General features: G+C 36.8%; 1 protein-coding gene across 3 annotated transcripts in view; it reads left to right on the plus strand.

The window, feature by feature from the left end:
- ATP9B (ATPase phospholipid transporting 9B (putative)) overlaps positions 1-27,502 on the plus strand; it is a 149,560-nt gene that overhangs the window by 79,777 nt on the left and 42,281 nt on the right. For all 3 annotated transcript variants that reach the window (XR_011902803.1, XM_072328536.1, XM_072328535.1), the window contains exon 12: positions 22,320-22,480. Coding sequence is in view for 2 of the 3 variants with exons in the window: in XM_072328536.1 (XP_072184637.1) it covers positions 22,320-22,480 (161 nt within the window). In the remaining variant the exon portion in view is untranslated. The remainder of the gene's footprint in view (positions 1-22,319; positions 22,481-27,502) is intronic.

A 27,502-nucleotide genomic window follows, 5' to 3' on the forward strand; every position in this document is an offset into this window, starting at 1 on the left:
TAAATATACATCCTTCTGTACTTCTGTGTCAAAACAGATTATGGGCTCCCACTTCTCTCAGATTTTTTTTTACTGTAAAATATTTGGCCAAAACTGCACAGAAATTGTAAAGAAATGTCTATATCAGGCTACTATAATTTATGCTGGCTCCCAGAGAAAGTAGAGTGAGATAACTGAACTTTCAGTGAGTACATAGAATGTTTTTTGCAGGGGTTTTTATTAGTTTTGTAAGCAATGAAGACATCTTGAAGAGCTGTGTCTTGTAGAGCAATACGAGAAGTTTGGTTGCTTCTCTGTGTACAAGGTTCTTTCATTTCAAAACAGCAAAAATGGTTTAGTTTCATCAGCAGTGTTTCTAATACAAGTCAGGTTGGGGAGGGGTTCTCTGTCATAATGTTACAAAACTTTAGTCCGTGTTTTTCAACCAAGACCTCTGTTTAGTAGGAAGATACTTAATTATTTTGAGAGGAAAAATATATTGCAAGAGATTAAAAAAAAAAATAATTGACAGGCTGCTTTTTTCTCACCATTCTTAGTAGATTACTCTGAGTAGGAACGTCAAGAATGAAATGATAATACAAATTGCTTGAAGCAGTTATTATTCTCCTGAGAGTATTGATTTGTGTTTCTAATAGAGATGCTTATAAATGTCTCATTGACAGAGACAGGCGATATGTACCATTACATGGCATAAAACGTCCTTTTATTACTTTGATAAATGTAACATATGTTTTAAAATAATAGACTAAAACTGAAGTAGAATGATTATGGTTCATAATTACTTTCTTTTCTATCTGATTCAAGAGGAGCCTTTTACTAAAGAGAATTCTGAGAATTCTGAACAAATTTTGACTAATAAATAATACAGGTGTTTAAAATGAAATTATTTAATACAGTAAATTGATACATAGAGCAGTATGCATGAATATAACATGCTTTCCTGGAATTAAACATATTCTGGAGATATGCTCCATGTAAATATTTGCTACAAATTTCACATGAGTATTCCACACAGAGAAGTACAGTAAAAGATAACAGGATCTGTTCCAAATCTTTGATATTTTCAAAATTAATACTAGCATTGAAACAGTTGCTATAACTTTAACTTAATATTAAGTTGCAAATAAACCTACAATGAAGAGATCCAGTGGCATGTTGACAAGATGCAGCATGCTTTTTAACATTAGGACAGTACACGTACCACCATTATTTGCATAAGGCCCTAAAATTACTAAGGAAAACATCTAAAACTTGGTCTTTTATCTACAATGGCAATGCAAATAAATGTTGAATTTTCATGAAGCACTAAAGCAAAACATTTTGTTCAGACACAGTCACATTCTAGTAACATCTTCTGGCATGTAGTGTAGTATTAGCTTGAGAATAATCAGGAGTCATGCTATCATACAGCATTTAATCTGTCACTGATGACAGGTACTGCTCATGTGAATAAATGTTACTCCGTTATTTATTGTCCAATGGACTGTACTGTTAAAATATGCAGTATTCTAAACATATATATTTATTTGTTTCTCAGAGACTGTATAGCTAATAGCTATCTAGTAAATTTGAGGAGTTAAGGCATATAGTGCACGAACCTGGTTAAATGTCTTTGTCTTAGTCGTTCTAAAAATTTGAAAATCTGTAGTGAGTAGGCATGTAGTGTAATTAGCAAGGATGGATTTGGGAACTGAAAACATCAAAACACTGCCATGACAAATGAATAAGTAATAAAAACGTGTGTTGCTATAGAAAATAATTGTCAACATTTTGTAACATGCATTTTTAATTCTACCTTTCTGTGGGATTAACATCCTTCTGTGTTTGCATCTTCTACCATCGGGTGAGATCAGTTTGCATGTTTCTGTAATATAAGACACTTATTGCTTATAAATAATCTGTCCTAGCTGGCACTACAAGGAGAACAGCAAAAGCCGGTTCATGTTTTCTCTGTGTGTTTGGGAAAGGGACTCATCCTTTTTTCAAGCCTGACAATATTGTTTATATGTTTGATGGAGCATGAAACAGTCCTCAAGATTAGGAAGAATATTATAGTTGATGGATTAAATGTGCAAATGTTTATTAAATAAAAAAAAAATTGCACCTAATTTTTCTGAAGCAAAATCAGAGTTGCAGCTTACATTATTATTGCAAGGTCCAGAGGAAATAAGCCTGCTTTATCTTATTTATTATCTAACACTTGCTCCAAATACTGTTTTGTAAACTGTTTTTAAACTGCAGTTCCCTCACTTTGAAAAAAAGTGAAAATAATATACTAGAGGTTTTGTTGTACAATGCGTTGATATGCTCTTTTGTTCAGGATATGTGTAGTTTTGGGAGGAAGCAAACACAGAGATCTAGGATTCTCCATTTACTAAGTTTCCATACTGAAACTTCTATGGCAAGATATCTCCAGAAATGCCTCTAATTATTCCTCTCTTTGTTGAAATATTCATTGTAAAATAAATGCTTCAGTTGCCTTTCTTACTGTAGCATAACTGCGCTGCTGTGCTTTGTACTAGCTTTTCTAATGGCATTTTTTTCATATTCCTTCTTAAGTATAGATGATTTTTGACTAAGCCAATATTAAAATGTAGAGATGTCAGCCAGCTCTATAAAGAGTTTTTAGCAAAAGGGTAAAACTGCCATGAGTTTAAGCAAACTTTTGTATCAAAAATTACGTAAGGTATGGACCTTTTCAAGCATGTGATTTCTGTGTGTTAGACTTAGAAGGATATATTGTGTTTATTGGAGTATTTAGTCTTTCAAGCAATGATTTTCTTAACATAAAGTCAACACTTTGTGTTTTGTTTTTTTTTTTATTACAATTATAGAAATTGTTTAGTTGCCTAAGGATGCAGACATGGTCTGAAAAAATACAAAGATAGAAGAGAATTTTCCTAGGGGATCAGTTTAATATGCTTTTAATTCCAAACAACATAAAGAAAAATGATTTCTAGCAAGGTTTAATTTCAGTCTAAAATAATGAATGTATTCTGCTTTAGATAAATTTAGAAATAGTAGCATCATTGTTATTATGTTGTAATGGCTTTATGCTTCCTACCTCATTGACAGTCACAACAGCTTACTAAGGAACACAGTTCCAACCTCTTAAATTAATAAACAAATACAAACAGACTGAATTGTGTTCTTCACAGTGCTGTAATCAGTAATCAATCCTATTTGGACAGATATTCCTAAACTTTGGCTTTCTGGATGAAGTTGGACTTGTCAGTGCTAAAGGTCATAGACAGGTGTTAATTAACCAAGAGGGAAATTAACAAACTAAGGTTATTTATTTATTTAGCAGTATTTGCTCATTTTTACCTATTTAAAATGCACTATAGTTTTGTTTGGGGTTTTTGGATTTTGGTTGTGGTGGTTTTTTTGCTATCCAATTATAGAATTGCTTTTGCATTTGGTTTTCATTAAAAGCAACAGTGTTCGTATAGTCATCTTGCAAATATCATAGTATCATAGTATCATAGTATCGTGCGAGTTGGAAGGGACCTTAGAGATCATCGAGTCCAGCTCCCGGGTTTTGAGCCCCCTGTGTAGCGAAGCAGCACTTCTACCCCTGCACCACAGGGGGGATTCGAACCCAGGCCCTCCAGTGCCGCAAGCAGCAGCTTATACCACTGCGCCACTGGGGACACACATATGACTTGTCTCCATCAGTAGAAACACATTTGGGCCCAAAGTCTTAAAAAATAAATACACACACACATGCACACTGATGCACATATATTTGGGTAGAAGAACCAAATTTGAAGAGAGATATTTTGTGTACTAAGATCAAAACAGTAAAATAACTTTGTGTAATGAGTGTAGACTAGAATGCATTGGAATGAGTAGAAATAATCTTAAATAAAACTGCTGAGAAATAAGTAATGTCTGTAAAGGAGATATAGAATGTGATATGTCTGCTGTGCTTCGGAATAATACGAGAATAGTTTTTATATTAATCTTTAGCAGCATTCAAACACTTTCTTTTTGCATTATTATGGAAGTCTACATCTGCTGCTCTGTTTTAACACCAGTCACAAAACATGGTAGTAAGCATTCAGCACTCATTAAAATAATAACACTTTATTTTTTTCCAGAATTTTTGTCTAGTCTGTAATCTAAAATCTACATATCTTATGTCCAGTGTTTTGCTGATTTTGCACATTTTTTTATTCTAATCAATAGATGCTGTTCTGATGTTGTTGTCCCTTTGTTGTTTGTTTGTTTGTTCCTTAAAAAGTCACCCATGAGACTGGAAGTAGTTAAAAATAATAGTTAAGTGCTCAAATGAAACACCATCAGATAATACAAACAGGTTTGCTGTTACCTAGAGAACTTGAGAAGAGCCTCAGAAACACTGTGCATAAGGGCCAGTAACTTGAACAGTTTTGTTATTAAGTTGGAAATTTAATGTTGTTGATTTGAGAATTGAGGGAATGAAATAGTTTGCTCTGGTTGTACACAGTAGAGAGAAACAAAGCAGAACCACCTTGAAAGAATGTTACTTGACTCCCAATGACAAATTTGAAGGATTTAGAAAAAGAAAAGAATTTATATATTGCTTTCTATTGTAGTACAGCCTGCTGTGCTTAATCCTCTTAAAAGTCCTCTCTGTATAGGATGAAACTGGGAAAGCTGTTTCCTACATTAAGTAGTCCCCAAACTGAGTTTGTGTCCCTTCTGCCTAGAGCTTCAATCCAAAAAATACCTGAACACCAGCTTCCTGACAGGTACAAGAAACCTCTGTCAGAGGAAGGGAGAGCTGCTGGAATTGGTCCATGTGGAAAATGCATGAAATATAGCTTTGGTGCTTTTCTCTTGATATACTCTTATCTGCACAAAAGAACAAATGTTTCACAAGTTGGGAAATAGAGGAGGGAGGTGTGTTAATAACACTGTAGTGACAACTGAACAGCGCTGCCACCCCCAAGGGCTAGAGAGTCTTAGTGAGATGGATGGAACAGTGTTAGATAAGGAAGAGGACAAAAAATGTCATTCCTAAAAAAGACTGAAAAGGAACAGCTGAATGGCAGATGAGCCACCCTTGTTATTCCAAAACCCAGATTAGAACATTGCAGTACTGACAAACATTACTGACAGTTTCCAGGAATCAAACCACAAGCAAACTTTGGGTCCTTTATTCACAGCCAGAAGGAGTGTATCTCACTGCTATCATTACCATTAACTCCATGAACTGAAATAGCAGAGTTGTGGAACCAGATGTTTCAGTCGCTGGATGACTAATATGGAAAAAGTGTAGTTCCATATAGTGGAACCGATGTTTTCATTTATACATAGAAAACTAGAACAAATAGAGCATTTATATCACTGTATTAGAACAGTACACAAACATGTTACAAGTGGAGAACAGTGTCTCAGTAAAGACTGAAAATCTTGATGGTTGCCTTTGAGTACATAGGTGGAAAGTATTCACTTAATGCAAATGAATACAATGTTATAGGTGTTTTTTTTAGTGGAACAGTTGGATGACATAGGTTATCAATTCAACTGTCCGACCACCTAAGGGCTAACAAAAAGTTAAAGCATGTTAATGAGAGAACATTGTCCCAGTGTCCCTTGGGCACTGACAGGCACAGGACATTAGCTACCTCTATAGAAAGCCTGTTCCGGTGTCTGACCACCCTCACGGCACAGAAATATTTCCCATGTTACCCTCTCTGGCACAGCTGTTTGCTATTCTCATCCTGCCATCAGTGATCAGGAGCAGAGCCCAACATCTCCTTGTGCTCCCCTTCTTCACGGAACTGCAAAGAGCAATGAGGTCACCTCTGGGCCTCTTATCCTGTCTGCACAGCCCAAGTATCCTTAGTCTCTCCTCACAGGACATGCCTTTCAGCCACGTGGTGCCTCCTCTGGATGCTTTCAAGTACCTTTACACATTTTTTATATTGTGGAGCTCAGAACTGCATTCCAAAAGTAGCAAAAGGGTAAAGCTACACATGGGAAACCAAGGCACACAAGATGAGAGGGGAAAAAAGTAAACGACTCTGTTTAAGGTATTGGACTTTGCTTTTTGTCCAACTTAATGGTTATAGCTCTGGTATATATGTATTTAATTTTCTCAAGTTTACCTAGAGAGCCTAGATATTATTGTTTATGAAATAATAGTGGGAGGGAGAGAGGGAACAAACAAGGGGAGTGGGTTTGGTAGTTAGAATTCTGGCATTACTGCAGGTTTATGAAGTATTTTGGAGTTAGTGAATTGATGGATGAGTTTGCCTCTAAGCCCAGGACAGTGTTTGCAGCTGCAAAATTCCTCTAATGTTAACTTTATTATCTCTTATAAGAATACAGGAGAATAAAAGATTATCTGCTTCAGAATTGAAAAAAATTATCCATAAGCCTATATGGAGTCCTGTATTTTTGTTGTTTTCACCAATATTTTTATTTGATGCTCCAAAACCTTTCACTTCCCCATTTTGGAGACTCTTACTTAAAATTGTTTGAATTTCTGTTGTTGTAAATTTGAATTTGAGTAAGTTAAAATTCAGCTCAGCAGCTCAATGTTCATGCCAGTGTTTGAAGAAGGATTAGTCACGGAGTACAGAGTTTCTGTAGTGGTCCCTACAACAGATTACTCTCAGAAAACTTTCCAAACAATTATTTCGAGATAGGTAAATTTATGGAATAGTGTTTTCCTTCTTCTCCAGAAATAGTTCACTTTACCTATAGCAAAGTAGGCTAAAATGAATAATTTCTGGTGAAATATATAATCCATTTGAAATACTGCAGTTCTACAGCAGATAATGCAGAAGGGAGATCTGCTGTCTTTTGGCATATTGATTGTCTCAGTGAGCTGTTAAGAGGCAGTCCATGGCCACTTCCTCTCACCTGCCTCCTCTGCTGCTGCTAATCAGTGACTGGAGTTTGCTTTTTCACTTGTGGTGATTCTTACAGTTTTGTTGCCTTTTAGAGTTAATTACATCATTAGTAAAAAGCAGCTGCTGTGAGATGGAGAGGGTAAGGGCAAATAGGCTCTGGCTTTCAGGTAGTACTTAGATTTCTAAGTAAGTGTCTGCTTAGAACTGTACCACCTTCATAGTGCGCTGTCTGTGAGCCTGTCCTGGCAGCGGTGCAAGCCAAAATGTTGGAAACCCAAATACTGGAGTTGTGGAAATACACCATTATATTTTTTTCTCCATTAGGATTGTGTTCTGAGTATTTAGTGGTAGTTTATTTGTTTTGTTTTTGTAACAGCGATGTAGCACAGTTGTCACTAATGTGACTGTGTCTTTCAGCTGTCAGAAGGAATTATATGAGGAGTAGAGATGAACTTTCGTATGAGTATGTTCAAACTATATTAATTGTGGATTTTTTCTTCTTTTTGTTCCAATTATTGTGAAAGATGGCTTTCTGAAGTTTCACAAGCTAGTACTTTGCAGAAAGCTAGTTGGTTTATCATTTTTGAAATAAATGCATCTGATTTGTGTCATTTATTTGAATGTTTTATAGATACTATTGCTTAGTTGGCAAGTCTTTATACCTAGCACAAACACAGAAAAGCATTTTTTTCATATATGGACTTTTTTAATATATTAAATTGAAATCTGATTTTCTAAGTTCTGGTGACTCAGTCTACAGTGGAAATCTCAGTCTACAGTGAAGCATATCTAGAAGGAAAGTTCTATATATTTGTTTTTATATAGGTTGAACATATTAATCATAGCTATGATTAAGTAACAGGTTTGTCATTCTCATAACATGTTAAGAGTGTAAGCCTGTGGATTTTCTATCAAAATCAGCATTGCAGCTTTTTTCTAGATGAAAATTGTTGTGTTTTAGGTTTTTAGGTTGTGGACTAGTTTGCAAAGATTTGACTGCTCTTCATATTTTAAAAGCTAATTCCCTTCCTGTCCTATCTACTGGAAAGCATCTTAAAACATTATTTATACAAAACAGGGTTCCGTTTCATTTCTTTTTGGAGACTTTATGGAATCTTTTCTTAATCTCATGGTCTCTAAGGAATCTGCTGAAATATTTTGTGTTGTGAAAACAAAGATAGATGACTCAGCTGAAAATCTAATTCTTACTGTTGCCTTAGGTTTTCAGGGATAAGCTTTTTTCTTCATCCTATCACAGAACACTTTTTCTAGTTTAAGTTAGAAAGTGGTTGGTCAATTAAAAATTATTTTCTTTCTTTTTTTTTTTTTTTTTTTTTTAAGTTATTATTGTCAGGTTTTTGATTCATTGTGTGTTAATTGCCTGCTACATCCTGCTCCTTGTTCTCAGTGTGACACTACCAGCACCAGTCTTCTAATGTTTTTAGTATTTCCATCTACCCAATTCTTTCCTTCAACTCCCCATAGATCTTGGGGACGCATCCTTGTCTCAGTGATCATGCAGCACCTTTGTGAAGAAGAAAGTTTAATTCTTTGATAATACTGAAATTATCAAAGAAGACTCTTCATCTATCACAGTTCACTGATCATGGGAAATACCTTATTGGATCATTTTCACCTATTGAGCAACCATACTATGAAGATTGTGATCCTGGTTCACATCTTCAGTCTTGTCTGCATTTTCTGTGAGCTGTTTCCTGACTAAACCATCTTTTACTGTTGCCTTTCTGTTCCAACTTCCTTCAGTGCAAATTGTATTTGTCATGCTGGGCTATCTTGTTGTCTCGAGCTTGTCAATGTAAGAATTATTTCTTAACATTTTTAGGGTTGAGAAGGGACACCCCACAAGCAGCTGAGTGCATTTCACTGATCTTCTGTAAACACATCACTGAAATACCTTACCATCATATGCATCTGAACATTTTCTATTTTTGTGGCCATCTTTCATTCTAACTCGTGTGTTTTGTATATTTACGTATCATTCCTTTCTTCTTTATGCTTAAATCATCTTGACTTGTCTGTAAGTTTGGATAAGTCTATACAGTAAACTAGTAACCTAGTACAGTGCTATGATCAGTGCTAGGGAGTCGGTCTCTCAAACTGCACTTAAAAAGTAAAACAGAAAACTCATTCAAATCTGTGGCCGCTTGCAGTTTCAGGGATGTGGTTGTGGGGGTTAATCTTTTTAGAATGAGATGCACCTATTTGTGCTTCAGCTTTGAAGCAATATTCATTAGAGCACTGGGCACAAGTGTGAAATGGTTCCCCTCAAAACATTGTATTGCAAGCATGCATCTTCCCTGTGCTGCTTTATGACTGTACATCAAAGCATGTATTTACTTTCTTATTCTTTAAATAAATGAGAAGAGTATTTATCTAGCCCTTCCTGTATGATACAGGTTTGAATTGTTTAACAAATACTTTAGTTTATGTTCTTAATTTTTTTAATGCCTTACATAATATTTTATATTAACCCTAGACATTCCAGTTTTCTTCAAGAATCTTAATTCATTTCTAAGTACTCCAGGAGTTTTATAGTTGTACAACACAACAGTTTACATGTGGAAGGTTTGCTAGCTTCCAATGACCCTTAGCTGCCATCTGGTACAAATTCAAAGTGCTTCTGTCATCTGCTGCTAATTGCTGTCACCTGCGTGTTGCAGTCACTCTGAGCAACTTGGATTGCAGTAAAGCAAGATGCAGATTGCTTTGTATAGCTGCAGTCTATCAATAACACGCATCATTTCTTTATTAATATTAATTTAATAATAAAATAAGTACATACATCATGAAATGACATGAATTAATATAAATGGCATTTTCATGTTTAATGGCTGCTTCTGGCTTTTTAGCCTGACATTTAAAAAAATGTGTGAAGATTATGAATGTATTTATTATTTCAGTGTTCTTTAACCCATTTATTCTGGTAAGATTGTTCCAACTGAATCTTGCAGAAGAGTTCTTTAATCCTTTTTGTATGCTGATAAGCTTTTGTCAGGGTGCTAGCCTACAGCACCATATTATATTAATGTATTTTACTTGTAATTTAGAGAACAAGAAGAATATCCTGTTCTGAAGACTAAACTGTCCCCTGTGGCACTTGCACAGCTGATAATCGTGAACTAGAAAGATGTGTATATCAAATAGTTTACAAAATGAAGCCAGCTGTGTTTCCCTACATACTGTGGCTTCCTGACATGCATCATTAAACCTTATTAGCTACTTCCTTTTACAAAGGTTCTTGTAGTCTTGAACATTGCATATTAACATTTTCTGCCCCTCCAACTGGAAATTATTTGCTTTATTGTAGAGTGTCAACTTGCTCTAGTTTCTGATGCATTCTAATTGGTACTTTAGAGTATAATCATAGTGAAACACCACTCCATGCATTTCTTTATTTGGAAATTAATACAGACCTTTTCACTTTATCTGTCAATCTGGGCACCTTTTCACACAATTCCCAGCTATCGGGATGGCTTACAAACCACTAAGAAAGAAAATGGCTCATAGAAAGTCTTCAAGATAGAAATACAAGATGCTGGAGTTCACTTTTGCTGTAAGATTTTTTGTTATTGTTGTCCTGATAGCAATAAAACTATTTCAACTGATAAACATTACAGTGTTATTTTAACACATCTCAGAAAATGTCATTTGTTGCAGGTGAGATTCTGTTTAAAAAACATGACCACACATGTAGGTGCATACGCATACATGTGAACATACACCTATTGATCACACGTTTGATAATAAATCTCAGCTTTCAGACCTAAAGGAAGAAGAATTTTAAAAATATCTCTGTAGATAAAAACAGACTTTTAATGAGGTACAAATTCACAATATTTCAATGTATTTCTTTGTATTTACAAATTCTACAATCATTTTATCAGAAAGGCAAAGAATTACTTCTGATATCAATGAATAAGACTGGGCAATATCATTCCAGAACCTTATCTATTTGCTTAATCCCAGCAAGTAACATTTCAAGACAATATGTTGCACACAATTAACTCTAAACACATTTTCTTGTTTACTTTGGACCAGGAGGTACAAATAGCTTAGAAAACTATGAATAATGTAGTTCGTTGAGTGGAAAACTAAGAACCGTCTTAAATAGATGCTTTTTTGTTAATGTTCCTCTATTATAAATTTTGGTATTCATTACAGAAGGCTGTTTTTATTCAAAAATATATAGCTTAATTTTATTAGACCAATAACCTCTAGATTTCTTGTCCTAACTTATTACATAGTTGAGCTTGAAAGTCTGTGTTTTTACATTATAACAGCAAGAACAGAAACATACAATCTGATCAAGAAGATACTGTGGAGAAAAGTTATTTTCCCATTCCTTAAATGCTTGTGGACATATTTGGGGTGCTTCATCTCAGACTTAGAGTTATAGAATCATTGAGGTTGGATAAGATTTCTAAGGTCATCTAATCCAACCATCCATCTACCACCAATACTGCAACTTGAAAAAGACTTTTTCTCTCTGTTGTGATTTTCCCTATGTTCTTCAATGTAATAAGACTTGAAGAAAACTCCTGCTTATTTTTCATCACACTGAGCAGCTTTCGAGCTGTACTTGATCAGTGTGATCTATTCTGAGCTAAAAGAAGAGGTGAAAAAATAAGGAGTATCAGGGAGTATGAAAGGGAGATAGATCAGTGAAACAACACCCTGTCCACACACTAGTGGGATGTCCCCTTACCCTTCTTGACATCAGGCAGAAGGAGGAAACCTAAAAGACAGGAACAAATGGAAACAGGTCCCTGCTTGAGATGGCAGGTGAATTCTTTCCCAGCGTATCTTGTCATCCCAGGTGAACTTGCACTATAGGTATTGAGGCTCTGGAACTTGAGGGGCAGGCAAATGAGGTTGATGAAAGTCCATCCAGGGGGATATCTATAGTAAGTCAGTCAACCCCAGCCCTTAAGCCTGTCTCTGCTAAGAGCAAAAGGTTAATTGTCATAGTCAGCTCCCTTCTGAGGGGAACAGAGAGCTTGATATAACAACTGGACACTTCCCACAGGGCAGTCTGCTGCATTCCTGGGCCTGTGTGTGTGTAACTTTACTAGGAAGCTCAAGTATGGCTCAAGTTATTACCCAATTTTGGTTGTTCAGATCTGCAGCGATGAAGCTGTAGAAAGAACTTCAAGGACTATCAAAAGGGACTTCAAGGCACCTGGATGGTTAATTGAAGGAGCAGAAGTTCAAGTGGTGTTTTCTAAGATCCCTTCAATAGCAGGGAAAAGTACTGAGAGTAACAGGAATACCCACCTGATTAACACATGGCTAAGGCTGGTGGCATCAGTGGAATTTTGTGGGGTTTTTTTCACCCACAGGATGGCTTATACTGCACCAGGCTAGCTGGTGATGGATGAAGTCCATTTCTCTCAAAGGAGATAAAGGAATTCTAGCCCAGGGGTTGGCAGGGCTCATTGAAGAACCTTTAAACTAGGTTTAAAGGGGGAAGAAAACGAAACCAGATTCAGTAGGGGCAGCATACGAGGGTTGGGGGTGAGATAATAGCTCATCTGAAGTGTATCTACACTACACCAACACATGCAACATGGACAACAGACAGGAAGAAATAGAAGTCATTGTACAGGAAAACTGTGACATAGTTGCCATCACCGAAACACGGTGGGATTTCTTTCATGACTGGAGTGTTGCAGTGGATAGTTATAAGCTCTTCAGAAGATACCGGCAGAAGAGAGATTGTGGGAGGTGGCTTTGTATGTTAAGCAGTGTTTCAATTTTGCAGAGCTCGATGCTGGGGATGTTAAGTCCTTATGGGTAAAGATCAAGAGGAAGGCCAAAAAGACTGATATCCTGGTAGAAATCTGTTTACAGACCACTCAACCAGGATGAAGAGGCAAGTGAAGCATTCTACAAGCAACTTGGAGACATCGCACAATTGCTTGCTCTTGTCCACATGAGGGACTTCAGCATACCAGATGTTTGTTGGAAATGCAATACAGCAGAGAGGAAACAGTCTAGGAAATTCCTGGAGTGTGTGAAAATAATTTTCTGATACAGCTGGCAAGAGAGCCTACCAGAGGTTGTGCACCACTAGACCTGCTTTATATAAACAGAGAAGTACTGGGTGGGAGACATAGTGGTTGGAAGCTTGTCTTGGGTATAGCAACCAGAAAGTGACTGAATTCCTGATTCTTTGTAAAGTCAAGTGGGAGATCAGCAAAACTGCTACCTTGGACTTCTGGAGGTCAGACTTTGGACTGTTTAGAATATGGGTTAGGGTAGTCCCTTGGGAGATAGTTGTGAAGGGCAGAGGGGTCCAAGAAGGCTGGACATTGCTCAGAAAGGAAAAATTAAAGGCACAGCAGCAGGCTGTACTGTACAAAGAACTTTTGCTTGGTGAAAAGAGAGTTTGCTAGCTCCAAAAGAAGGGGACAGGCACCTCAGGAAGAGTATGAGGATATTGCTATGATATGTAGAGAGAAAGAAAATTACAATGGTGAAAGCCTAGCAAGAACATAATCTGGACACAAAAGGTGACTTAAAAAAATGCTTTTACAAGTACATTAATAACAGAAGGAGAGCCAAGGAGAACCTCCATCCTTTATTGGATGTTGTGGGGAATCCTCAGATTACTCAGCAACTTGAGCTGGACGATGGGGATGGGGAGAAGGAGAATCCCCTCATAATTTAGGAAGAAATGGTGGCTGGCCACTCCACCTAGTCTTATTAGTAGTCTAAAGGATTAGATGGTATCCACACAGGAATACTGAGGGAGCTGGCAGAAGTGCTCACCAAACACCTTCCATAATTTCTTAGTAGTCCTGGTCAGCTGGACTGGTCTCACGTGACTGAAGACCTGCCAATGTGCTACCTATCTACAAGAATTCTAAGGTAAATCTGGGGAACTACAGGCCTATCAGCCTAACCTTGGTATCAGGGAAGATTATGGAGCAGATCATCTTGAGTGTTGTCACACAGCATGTACAGGACAACCAGGGGATCAGGTTCAGCCAGCATGGGTTCATGAAAGGCAGGCCCTGCTTGACCAACCTCAACTCCTTCTGTGACCAGGTGACCCACCTAGATTAAGAGGGAAATGTTGTGTATGTAGTCTACCTAGACTTTACTAAAGCCTTTGATACTGTCTTCCACAGTATTCTCCTGGAGAAACTTCAAGCCCATGGATTGGACAGGTGCACTCATTGCTGGGTAGAAAAGTGGCTGGATGTCCACACCAAGAAAATACTGAGGAATGAGGCTAAATCCAGCTGGCAATTGGTCACTAGTGATATCCCCTAGGGGATAAGTGCTAGGGCCACTTCTGTTTAATATGATGGCTTCTGCAAATGTAATGCCTCCTATTTTATTGTGTTGGCCCACCATGTCAGAGGTAGATAGTGTTGGTACGATAGTGGAGGTTGACAGTAAAGTTACATTTGGTTGTTGTGCAACCGATGATAGCAGTGGGGCAGTCTGACAAAATTATGTCTGACATGGAAGTGTGTCTGAAGCAAAGGTTTGTCATAGAATTTCTCCATGCAGAAAAGGTGGATCCTAATGACATTCATTCAGAGCTTGCTGAATGTTTATGAAGATCAGTCAGTGGATGATAACACACTGAGGTGGTGAATGGTGCATTTCAACAGTGGCAACAATGATAGTGGGTCACCTACACTAGTGAGGATTCTTACAAAGGCACCATTCAGACTGTTGTTCATTGCTGGCAAAAATGCATAGCTAATGATGGTGACTGCTGAAAAACAGTGTTTTGTAGGTGAGAGTTTGCTCTATCAAATAGTGTTATTGTGCTCTTCATAGAGCTCATATCATGCTCTGCTGTAGTTTCCATGGAAATGAATAGGAGGCATTACTTTTGGAGCACCTGTGTGTATTTTATGATGACCTGAACAAGGGGATTAAGTAAGTGCACCTTCAGTGAGCTGCAGATGACTCCTGGTTTGGCAGGAACTGTCAGTCTGCCCAAGGGTAGGAAGGTTCTAACCAAGTGATCTGGACAGGCTGGACTGATAGGCTGAGGCCAATTGTATATGAGATTCAAGAAGACCAGGCTCCTGGACTTCAGTTACAACAATCCCATGCATTGCTACAGGATTGAGCAGAGTGGCTTTGCAGCAGAGAAGTGCTGGTTGACAGCTGGCTGAATGTGAGCCAGCAGTGTGCCAAACAATGTCAAAAGCCAATGGCTTCCTGGTTTGTGTCAGAAATAGTGCAGCTAGCAGCAATAGGAAGGTGATCGTTCCTCAGTACTTGGCACATTGAGTACTGTGTTCAGTTTTGGACCCCTCACTACACCAAAGACATTTAAGGCCCTGGAGCGTGTTCAGAGAAGGGCAACAAAGGTGGCAAGTAGTCTGGAACACAGGTCTTACTGGGAGTGGAGCAGGGAACTGAGATTGTTTAGTCTGGAGAAGAGGAAGCTCAGAGGAGGTGGGGGTCAGCCTTTTCTCTTAGGACTAGAGGAAACAACCTCAATTTCTATCATGGAGGCTCAACTAGGAAAAACTTCTTGATGGAGGTGTTCGAGAAATACATAGCTATGGCACTTGGAACATGGTTGAGTAGGGATAGTGGTGATAAGTTGACGGTTGGACTAGATGACCTTAGAGGTCTTTTCTAACCTTTATGAATTTGTGAGTCTTTGTCTTTATGTTTTAACTGCAAATAAAAGCATGCACAACTTTTTCTTTCAAAGTGAAGTAGAGGCGTTTATAAAAGCAGCTTCAGCTTGTATAAAAACAAGATGTATAAACTCAAAAATAACAAGAGGGAGAGAGAAAAAAAATTGATTCAGTTAAAATAATCTTAACTGGGATTCTGATAGCCAGCCATAAGGCTTCAGAAATGAACTAACTTTTATAAGCTATCTTTTCATAGGTTTCTCTGCATTCTTGAATAGCATCCTTAAAGGCTTTGAGGCACTCTGGGGTGCTTTGTGTTGTTTTTGTTGTATTGAAACTTGATTTCCTGTGGGAAACTTAGGTGACTGTGGTTGTGTTCTGTTAACATTCACACTTGTGCTGAGAGAGCTCTGAAGATGGAGCTAAAGTGTACACAGCTGAGAAGGAGTGAGATTCCTCCACCAGGAAAAGGAATTGCTGTTTAATGCCATTGCAGAATCTTTTAATTCCTTCTTCAGCTTATCTTTATTCATTCTCATTTCTTACAGAATCCATCTTCAGAATACTGAAGTAATTTTAATAATCTGTGTATTGTCTGTACTGTGTTACTTAGAATCATAAAATGTCATTAATAAAAATATATATATTTAATTTAAAGGGAAATAAATTTTGAAACACGCTACTCAATTTAACCTTGAGTAAGATGGCAGTTAAATGCGTTTTCTTCCCTTTACTAAGCCTACTGTTAATTGGGAATAAAATGAATTGTTAGAACTTGTTTCAGGTTTAAACTTAATGAGTTCTTGTCTCAATTTCTTTAATAGAGTCCATAATGAACAAATTTCCAAGTGTGTTTTCATAACCTTAGTTCTCACCTCTCTTCCCCTGGAACTATTTTGAGATGAACTTTTCAAATAGAACTTTAATAATCTCTACTAATACTATAACATAGATAATATGAGGAGTTGTTAAAAATTCCTTATTTTTTTTTAAGAACAGTAAGCAAATTTTGACAGTCTTTTTAAACATGTTTTTAAGATGTTCTTGAAAAAAAACCTGAAGGATTCTGATACCATTTATTAAGTATGCAATTTTCTATATGAAAAGTACTTTTTGACTGATACTCATGGTGTGATGTAAGGATATACTAAGACTTCCCAAATTTTATGCGAACTAAAGTTTCTGTTTCATCCCCTTTATAATCATTTTTCTTCAAGGAGGTAGTACTTGTTCCTGTGCTTGTTTCAAATCAAAAAAAGTGGATGCTGAACAGTTTCACTGTACAAATTATTGTGGTTGTTGAAGTCTCCGATATCACCAGTTTGCTTAAATTAATGAAATAATTATTCTAAATTAATGGGTAGTCTTAAAAAATATATCTACAGCTGATAGCTCTTAACAGAGGCTAGTATTTGACTAATAAAGCACAAATGTGCCAGTGTATAAGAAGTCATTACAGTTTTCAGGTATTTAACAGCATCTGTGGATGCTTTTATTCATTGTTATTCTGTATGACAAATACATAGTGAACGAATGGTCACGCAGCATTCACACATGACTTAACAGGGTAGCTGTGAAGGTATATAAAATACAACTTTTTGCTTAGAAGGAAATGCTGTGGTTTCCATTCAACCGGAATTGTTAAAACACATCTCGATATAATTAAGCATTTCAGCCTGAAGGGGGTAAATACTGTTGGACTGGTAAGACTGTAGAGAAATACAGGTCACCGTGCTAAGATACAGTTGGTACTGCACTGCACCACCTGAGCTTCTTAAACCAGGTGCTAATGTCAGTCTCGAGCTCCCTCTGCTGACCAAACTGTACATAGCATTTCTTTAACTTAAGCGTTTCTCCCTTTTTAGCCTTCAGTCAAATTAGACCAAAATACTGAAATAGGCAAAGAATAGTTATTTGGTTTCATTATTACATATACAGATTAATTTTAAAAGGAGATAGCAGTTTAAGGACATTTAGAGATGGTGAGATAGTGCTAAATGTAGATCAACTGTACAAGTGTTGATGAGAACTGAGCGGGTTATTTTATAGTCAAGTGAATATTAAGAATGAGTAGCCTTCAGTTTCTCATTCTAGTTTGCTGAAACATAATGTTCTACTACAGATACCATAAGTCATTAGTGTGTCAGAGCACATTTGAAAGAGAAAGCGTACTTAAGCATGTTGCAAAGTCTGTGCCAGTACTTCCCCAAATGAGTACAACTGAGTTCACTGTCTATGTGAAGTTGTGAGTATATCTGATATACAGTTTCTGTAGTACTGCGCTGAGCTGGAGAGAGCACCGTTGAAGTTTCACTTTCAATATCCAAACAAGATACTAATACTGACAGTGTAGATAAGAGGAAGAGGCAGTACAGGAAAGGTGACTGAAGGAAGCAAAGGGAGGAAATATTGGAGTCTCAGTTTTCTCTTAGCATTATAGATATTTCTCCACAGAGAGCAATTTGTATATGAAGTAATCTGTTTATTACAAATTTCAAAGGTAGGTATGAGGTTATGAATAGCTTGTTAAAGTCAGTGTAAGCAAGTAAGAAGGGTGAATATAAAATTGTAATAAAACCTGTTGTGGAAGACTGCAGAATTAGCATAGTGCAAATAATTTAGTTTGGTTAAAGTGACATTGAGTTGTACTAAAGCTACTATGAGAAACGCATATATCTATATATGTAAATATATATAGATATATATATGCCAAAGGGAACAGAAAATGTTATTGGAATTGAATGAACTGTTTCCTAGTTATTGCTTTTGTATAACCACTGGAGTGGACTAAATAGCTGAAGTTTATTTCATTTCTACTAAGCCAAGTAGAACATTCCCCCCGCCTCCCTGGACACATTTTCACTAAATGGTCACTTCGTGAATTTCAGTGTTTTCTTTGCTTTTCCTGCTTTGTATCTACAGCTTAAAAGAATGAGTAGGTTGCTGATATAAACGTATAACAAACCTGGTGCAACCTTGTAGGGAAACACTTGTCATACCATTAGCTGAGTATAATCAAGTAAGGAAAAATGTTTTCTAAACACAAATTCACTTGTTGTACTTGTTATGAATGATAGTTGTACTAGCCCAGTGTGAACACTCACATTGCTGAGCAGCCAAGAGTTTAAATCACAGAAATACCTGGAGAAATAAGGAATTAGGAGAAACATTTGCAGATTCTAAATTTAATGCATGTTTATAGTGTCAAAAATTAAAGTAAACTGATAGTAATGGTTTGTTGTGTTTTTTTTAATCAACCATTAAGCTCAGGACAGTAATCTGTTATTTCCAGGGATGATAAGAATTTTAACAGAATGGGAAAAAAAGCCATAGTGCTTCGGATATAAGCAGCTAACTGTGTATATTAATCTACATATACACTTTTTTTAAGTGAAAAAGTGTTATGAATCAAAGAGTTTTGTTAGCCATAGGGGGAAAAAAAGAAAAAAAAAAAAAAAAAGCATTTGTAATTAATTGTAATTAATGAAAACATAAATAATTGACAAGTATTCACTCCGAACAATGTAGTTCAGAGCATGCTTAAAGAATACTAAAAAACATTTTCATGTGCATAATGCAAATTGAAACCAAAGTCAGATGTACCATGCAGTTTCATTGTATTCAGCGTGGTGTTTCTCAGTGCAGAACCAGACTGATTCCCAATAATAAATTAACTTTGTGGAGGAGTTTAGGGCAGGGACACCACAGTACTCTCTTAATACTTTGCTAGTATTTATGTAGGGTGTTTGGGTTTGTTTGTTTAAAATAAACCAACAGTGTATCAGCAATGTGCACTTCAGTGCAGTCACTTTAATTCAACTACAGTTTAGATTGTGAGAAGTCTTTACTGTCAGTAATGCATCATTTAGATATCAAAGATTGTATTTTAATATTCCAGCATTAAAAATATATACATTGCTACATTTCCAAGCAATGTACTTCTGATGTTAAGAGTTTTTCTGTTACTGCAATAACAGCTTCAGCACAAAACCCTCCGTAGAAGTTAAGCATCTAGGGCAGCAATAGCAATATTGCTGTGCAAGTTCTATTCAGAAGTCAAAAAGATTTGTTTTTGCTTTCAACTTCTGCTAATTAGGTGTTGTTGTTTTGGTTTTTTTTAATAGAATGATGATTTCAGCTCTGCAGTCCAAAACACAAAGCATAGTGTTCTAATAATTTCCCAATTCCCAATATTTTAAAAGCTAGTAGCTTTTTGGGGATTTGGTACAAGTAGACAATGCCATACTTTTTACTGCTGGTGTTAGCCATTATTTTGCTGAGTACCATTAGCTATTTAAAATTTCCCACATAAATTAAAAAGGAGCTAAATGGATTTGCGGTTGTTGCCATTAGTAGCATTTTAGATGATATAGGCAATTACTGTGTTCATTATCATAGTGCAGCCCCTTTGCAAAACTACTGTGGCTGTTTTAGACATTACGTACCAATTTCCCCTTGGAGATTAAAATTTCCAGTCGTGTTTAATTTTGTTAGCACAGTTATTTCAAACAGAACAAATGTTATGACGAGTAGAAGAAAAATTGTTAGTATGAGAAATAGTAATAAATGTGCAAAATTACTCCAGTTCTTAACTCATCAGTTCCTTATATAATCATAATTGTTCAGGTGGTGGTTATTTTCTAAAGGATGATGTATTATGCTGATGATTTGATAAAATAACAGTATAGTTCATTTATATTCTTTTTCAATATTGAGGTGAATTTTAGAGAATGTTAATGCATTTCTACTTGAAAAATTGATAATTTGATAGTTTCACTGTTTGCAGAAGCTAAGTGAAAAGACACAGAATTAAGTATATTTCAGTAGATTGCAGTAACAAGTTTTTGAGAAAAGGAGAATGCATGTCTACTAAAGCTTCTTTTGTTTACCACTTCAAGAAGGAGTTTGCAGTTGCTTTCACTTCCTATAGCAAATGATTTAAAAAAATGATTAAAAAAAAAAATGATATAACTCTATGAGCAGTAGGATGTTCTGTATTAAAAAGATAAATGCCCCAGGAGAAGAGATTTGTTCCATAAAAAAATTTTCATCAAGTTTTTATCCTCTTCATACCACTCCACAAACACTTCTGTTGATTCCAAACATAAATGTATGTGTCGTCATCAATTAAAAAGGTATTAATGCTTTGAATTAGCTACGTATCAGTGTGCAGTGAACTACATTTGATGTTTCTGTCCCGAAAGTGGCATTCTTTCCAAAGAAACTCTTTATTCTGTTTTCTTATGGGGTGTGGTTTTTACAGAGAGTGAAGGGAGGGGGGAACATTACTGGGGTTAGGGGAAAGATAGGCTTTCACTACTATGATGCAGGAAAAAAAAAAAAAAAAGTGTAAGGTAGTGGTTATGCATATTGCAAGACAGTGATTCTTTATTTTATTACAAAAAAAAAAGACCAACTCTGGAAGGCCAGATTAAATCATTCCTTTCACTTTTTAATGGGATTTGGATGAATAGAGTAAAATATGCACTTTGCATTCATTGATAGCATCTTTAGGTTGAGGTAATTGAGTCTTTTTTCCCTGACTGAATGAATAATGACTTCATCTGATCCTCAGCGAGGCCTGAAACTTAGGCTGCCTTTGTCAACGCAAAAAGATCTGGGCTTTGAAACATGCTCTACTTCCCTGGCTTAATTTTTCTTCATTTTAATCCAAAAACCTATTTTTCTCAATAATTCAAGCATAAACTATGTAGTAGTTGAAGCAGCGGAAATTGCAAGATATTTGTCCTCGTTGTGCTGCTTTCTAAATGCAGCTGATAAATCAGCCGCTGTGGTCTTCAGCTGCCTGGTTCTCTAGGGAAGGGACCGCCCATGTATAAGCAAGATTGCTGACATTTTTAAGAACTATATTTAAATGGTTCTTTTGCAGACTGTTTGTTATCTAAGGAAGTGTTATGTTTTACTGGTCTTACTGGCGGGACTTGGAGATAAAAGGGCATCTGTGATAGGACCTAGGAAGCTCTTGACATAATTTTCCCACATATTTTACTGACTACAAGAACATCTCAAAAAGTGGAGTGTAAATACTTACCTTACAGTATACATTATTGAAATGGTGAGAGTCTTAGTTGCATAGTTTAAAATACTTTTTCATGGGAAACAGTGGATGAAATATAGCAACTCAGTGTTTTCACTAGAGTATTTCTAAATTAAATACCTTTTTACTTAGGAAAAGTTGAAGTTCTGTTTTACTGTTTTGGTTTGAAAATGGTTATACCGCTTTTTACTTACGAAAATCTCAGTTATACAGATTGAAATCAAAAATTATTTTGATGAGATGACTTTGGATTTACAGACTGGTGTGGGAATATATCTACAAGTTACTACAAGCTCATTGTATGTGTCCATTTATTCTTGATTCTACTGCGTTTTTATCTTCCAGCAGTAAACAAGCAGCAGCCACCCTACAAATATAAAATGTGCTGCTAGAATTTTTGCTGCATACAGAGCAGAAGAAAATCATTTCTGTTCATTTGTTAATCTTCTTTTCTTCCCTTCCTCTGTTCCTCTCCGGGATCAGAGGATAGGGGGAAGGGTGTGTTTAATATGAAGACATTCAAATAGCCTGGCTGAGATGATTCGCATTGATTCTGGGTGTTGTTACTGTCCTGGAGCCATGGGACATCTATTAGATGCAAGCATGGGAACAACAATCAATTCAGTTATCAAAATGTAGTTATTTGTTACAAGTGCATGGGTTTTTAGTTGGTACAAAAGAAAACTACCAGTAATAGCTAGTTATTTGCACAGCAGAAGTGTCAATGAGAAAAGCAACACTCGTGACTTACCTGATTTTTACTTCTTCCTTTAGGTTGGCTTGCTGGACCTGGAGTTGAATCAACTGACCAAGGCACTGTTTTTGGCTTTAGTTGCATTATCAGTTGTTATGGTAACCCTGCAAGGATTTGTAGGCCCATGGTATCGCAACCTTTTCCGTTTCCTCCTCCTGTTTTCCTATATCATCCCCATCAGGTATGTATAAGAATGAAAGAAAAACACAGATGTCTAATTTCACTGAATGTGGCTTTGCTGAAATTTATACTCACTGCTCATTGTGAAGGAAATTGATCTTATCAGGAAGCTGAAGGAGAAGGTGCCAACAAATCTGCTGATTCTTGAGGTATCACTATACAGAAAACAATACTGTTGTATTCTTTTTGTATAATGTTCATCTTGCTGGAGTAATCAGGATATCTAATCCTTTGCTAGCATAAATGTATTAATAAGGATACAATCTTGGTATATTTGAGAATGTGGTTTTAGGAAACATGCATTTGAATGAAGTGTTTGGTGTATTTTAGAATTTGTATTTCTTTAATGTGTTAGCACTAAAAACGTTCAGGTTCTCTGATTGTAATACTGGCTTTATTTTTACTACAACTATTATTAATTTAGGTTGAATGCACTTTTGCAATGGCAAGACTTTTAACAGGTGTAACCAAGTAGAGACTTGCCATGAATTAATTAATTCATTAAGCATGAGTACTGTATATTCAAATTGCAGATAAACTGGAACAGGAAATAATATCCATCTGGGTAATCATGTCCACTGTGGATAGAGTAGTTAGAACACTAACTCTGACATGATTTTTTATTTATTTATATTGACTGGGTATTGCCATTGCAAAAAGGAAATACTGTCTTCTGTTAAAATTCCTAGCGTTTAAATTAGGGTGTCTATTAGTTTTAAATGTTCTCTGGAACTTTCAGATACATCAGCACAGTCACTACCCACAGTTAGCAGCTGTTTCTTAAATTGTAGACCTATTCCCTGGGATTTGCATAAAATATTTAAGCCCACATAGTATAAGAGGAAAAAAAGAAAGAATTTCATTAGATTCTGGACCTAAGCTTACTTGAGTGGTCTTACATTTGCTCACATTTCTTCTTGTATGCGTATGTCTCTGAGAAACAAAATGTTGTATTTGACCAGTTTGATACTCATTAAGAGTTTTAAGGACTTCTACCTTCATAGTATTTTTCTGTTTTAAGAGAAGCCAGTTTTGTTTTGATGATGTAGAAAAGTTTGTAGCAAATATGCTGGGGTTTGTGGACTTTCCATTTCCTTTGACCAGTCCAGCTGGCAACCACATACATAGTGGTGTTCCTCAGAGGTCAGTATTGGGGCAGACTCTACTTATTATTATTATCTTGACTCTTTTTTATTGGTAATTGTAAGGTGAAAATAATACAAAGATGGTAATAACACAAGAAGGATGGTGATAAATATCCAAAAGATTATCTATAGGAAAAACTCATCAGTATAGAAGCCGTCAGTCTGGCTGGAAAATGCTGAGACAACCTCCACAGAGAAGGAATCTCCAAGAGATGTTGCCTTAGTGGTGGTCAGCCCTTAAATGAAGTCCAGAAGAGGTGGAGTCAAGCTCCACCCCTTCCGGGAGCATATCCAAATTACCTTTACCTGTGCTCCCACAGCTGACCTGACACTTGCCTCAGCTGATCAATCAGAGGTTCAGGCTGTGATTACCAGTTTCCCATACAGTAATCTGAACAAGGGAATTAAGTGCACCCTCATTAAGTTTGCAGGTGATGCCAAGTTGGGAGGAACTGTCAATCTGCCTGAGGGTAGGAAAGCGCTACAAAGGGATCTGGACAGGCTAGATTGATGGGCTGAGGCCAATCGTATGAGATTTAACAAGAGTAAGTGCCCAGTCCTGCATTTTGGTTACAAAAACCACATGCATTGCGATTTGGGACAAAGTGGCTGGAAAGCTGCACAGAGGAAAAGGATCTGTTGGTTCAAGTTGTCAGCCAGCTGAACATGAGTCAGTAGTGTGCCCAGGTGGCCAAGAAGGCCAGTGGCATCCTGGGTTGTATCAGAAATAGTGTAGTCAGCAGCAGTAGGGAGGAGACTGTTCCTCTGTGCTCTGTACTTGTGAAGCTGCATCTCAAGGTCTGTTTTGGGCGCCTCACTGAGGCCCTCTGGAGCATGTCCAGAGAAGGGTAGTGGAGCCAATGAGGGATCTGGAGCACAGGTCTTGAGAGGAGCGACTGAGGGAACTGGGATTGTTTTGTGTCAGGGGAGACTTTATCATTCTCTATTACTACTTGAGAGGAGGCTGTAGTGAGGTGAGGGTCAGCCTCTTCTCCCAAGGACCTGACAATAGGATGAAAAGTAATGGCTTCAAATTTTGCCAGGGGTTTTTCAGTTTCAGGTTGGTTATTAGGAAAAATTTATTATCTGAAAGAGTGGTGAGATATTGGAAGAAGTTGCGCAGGGAGGTGGTATAGTCACCATCTCTGGTGGTTGTCAAGAAAAGTGTGGATGTCTCATTGAGTGATGTGGTAGTGATGAGTTTAGGGTTGGACTAGATAATCTTAGTGGTCTTTCTTTCCAGCTTAATTGATCCTATGATTCTGTTACTGGCTCCTAGTTTTATTTACACATCCATGTTTCGACCTTGTGGTATTTTTCCGAACACTGTCATTGTAATTCCCTTGCTGTTTGCATCATGATGTTGTTGGGGTTGTGTTGTCTTTGCCACCCTTTGCTTATTTAATATTAAGCAAATAATCCATGTGTAAAGGCTAAACAAACTACATTCAAGTGATGGGTGAGGTGTATTTATTACTTAAAGATACTCTTCATCGTCAGTGAAAGCAAGGGAAAACTGAGCTAAGGGTTTAAATGATTGCTTGTTTTTCACTGTGTTCTTAAGTAATAAATAAAAGTAATACATTCCATAATAAATAAAAGTCTAAACTTTTTTAACCTATTAAAAGACAGAGATATGAGCGCTGCATCCAGCAACTCACTTGAGTACTGTGTCCAGATGTGGAATCCTCAGTACAGGAGAAATATGGACATTTCAGAGCACACATGGAGGAGAGCCACAAAAATGATCCAAGGGATGGAACACCTAAGGACAAGCTGAGAGAGCTGGGGCTGTTCAGCCTGGAGAATAGAAGGCTCTGGAAAACATTATAGCAACCTTTCAGTATCTAAAGTGGAGGTATAAGGAAGAAGGGGATGGACTCTTTAGCACGATCTGCAGTGACAGGACAAGGAGAAATGGTTTCAAACTAGAGCTGGGGAGATTTAAACTGGACATAAGGAATTTTTTTTTTTTTTTTTTTTTTTTTTTTTTTTTTATGATCGGGGTAGTGAGGCACTGGGACAGGTTGCCCAGAGAGGAGGTGGATGCCCCATCCCTGGAGACATTCAAGGTCAGGCTGGATGAGGCTCTGAGTAACCTGATCAACCTATAGGTGTCCCAGTTAATTGCAGGGAAATTGCAGGACTAGATGACCTTTAAAGGTCCCTTCCAACTCAAACAATTCTATGATTCTAAGAGCATACAGTGTGAGTAAATTTGACTCTATAGTGGCAAATCATTATGTGCCTCTCTAAAAGTAACATTTTTTCAAGCAGCTCGTTTTGAATTCTTAGGAAAGCAATTTGCATGTCCTAATGGACTTATGGAATGGTTCTTATGCAGAAATAATTTCTAGGATAGGCCTAACTCAGTTTTTCAGTTATATGTGGAAGATAATAAGCAATGCGAAATACCACCATAGAAGATGAGACAAGTATCCGACAGAGAGTACTTTTTTCCACTTTATATGTTTATCTATTCCTATACCAATTTTTCTTCAGCTCAGATTGTGATTGTATACAGTTGTTTCTTAGACTGTTGGCAAATTTAACAACTCCAGTTATGATGTTCAAATATTACTATATTTTCCTCCCTTTCTTTTGGGAGCTGGGCATGAAAATAGCTTATTCTTTGGGCTGTATTTGAAGTGTAAACTCTTGGCAATTAAAATTGCTAGACTAATGAAGCTGGAGCACTGGGTGTTGTGTCTTCTCATTGTTTCTAAAATAGCTATATAGGGTGAATAATGAACTTTGCATTACAGGTAGTGGAAGTGAGTGTGGGAGGATAAGATTGACTGCGAAAGGCAAAGCATATCTGCATTCATGCATGAGATTGGTTGATTGTTGGTTTTAGAGAAGTCAGAAAGATTCTGAATATGGAACTTTGGTTTTTTTGGTTTGCGGGACAAGGAAAATCCAGCTATGCAGTAAAAATAGTTTCACATGTCCAGACATGTTTGGTGCAGATCACCAGAAGGGAATGACTAACTGATAGCAGAATTTAACCGATCTCTGTACATCCCCTCCTATAATTAATGGAAAGAGGAACATTTCTTTTTTTTTTTTTTTTTTTTTTTTTTTTTTTATCCTCCAAGGATCAGCTGTTTGTCTATGCTGTATTTTAAATACTACTGTAGAATGGTGGGTGATGGAGCGTGTCAGACTTTAGAAGTACAAACATAAAAACAATGTCATAAATAAAGTTGGGAGGACAAGGTGTGCATTCAGTAGCCTGCAAGGAATTAAGTAAAATGGAGAAAAAGTACAGTGAATCAATATGTAGAGCTTAGCTTCTCTCTCCATGGGTTATAAAATGGAACAATTATGCACAGGATGTTTTGAACTTCCCAGACTCAAGAATTGTTTTTCCCTTAAGAAAACAGTATATTTGCAGTATATTTTGATGTTTCCTTGGTACTTATGTTTCTTTTTTCCATACGGAGGAAGCATAGTATAGAGAGGCTCCCTATAATTTGCTTCCATATAAAGTTTGAACTTCTTAATTTGCAGGGAACATAGCAAGTCCTTGACAGACTGTCCAAAACTTAATACACCTCTTTAGGTTTACGTTCATCTATTCACTTTTTTTTTTTTTTTTTTTTTCCTTGGAGTGTCCCATGTTTCTCAATAAGCTTTTTTCAATTGGCCCTGACCAATTCATTAAGGCAGCTTCTAAGTTCCTTGTGTATCACTCAGATGATTTAATTACTTGATTTTAAATAAAATCACTGCTTGAAATACATTCTCCATAAGTTTACAAGATTTGCCTATGCTATCTAGTAAATTTATCACTTAGCAAGCTCAGGGGAAAAGTGTATGCTCATGCTGCTGTAGAAGACTGTGCAGATATCTCTGGTCTCTCGAGACCAGTCATG

This window comes from Excalfactoria chinensis, chromosome 2 (assembly GCF_039878825.1).
Source record: "Excalfactoria chinensis isolate bCotChi1 chromosome 2, bCotChi1.hap2, whole genome shotgun sequence".
Lineage (NCBI taxonomy): Eukaryota > Metazoa > Chordata > Aves > Galliformes > Phasianidae > Excalfactoria > Excalfactoria chinensis.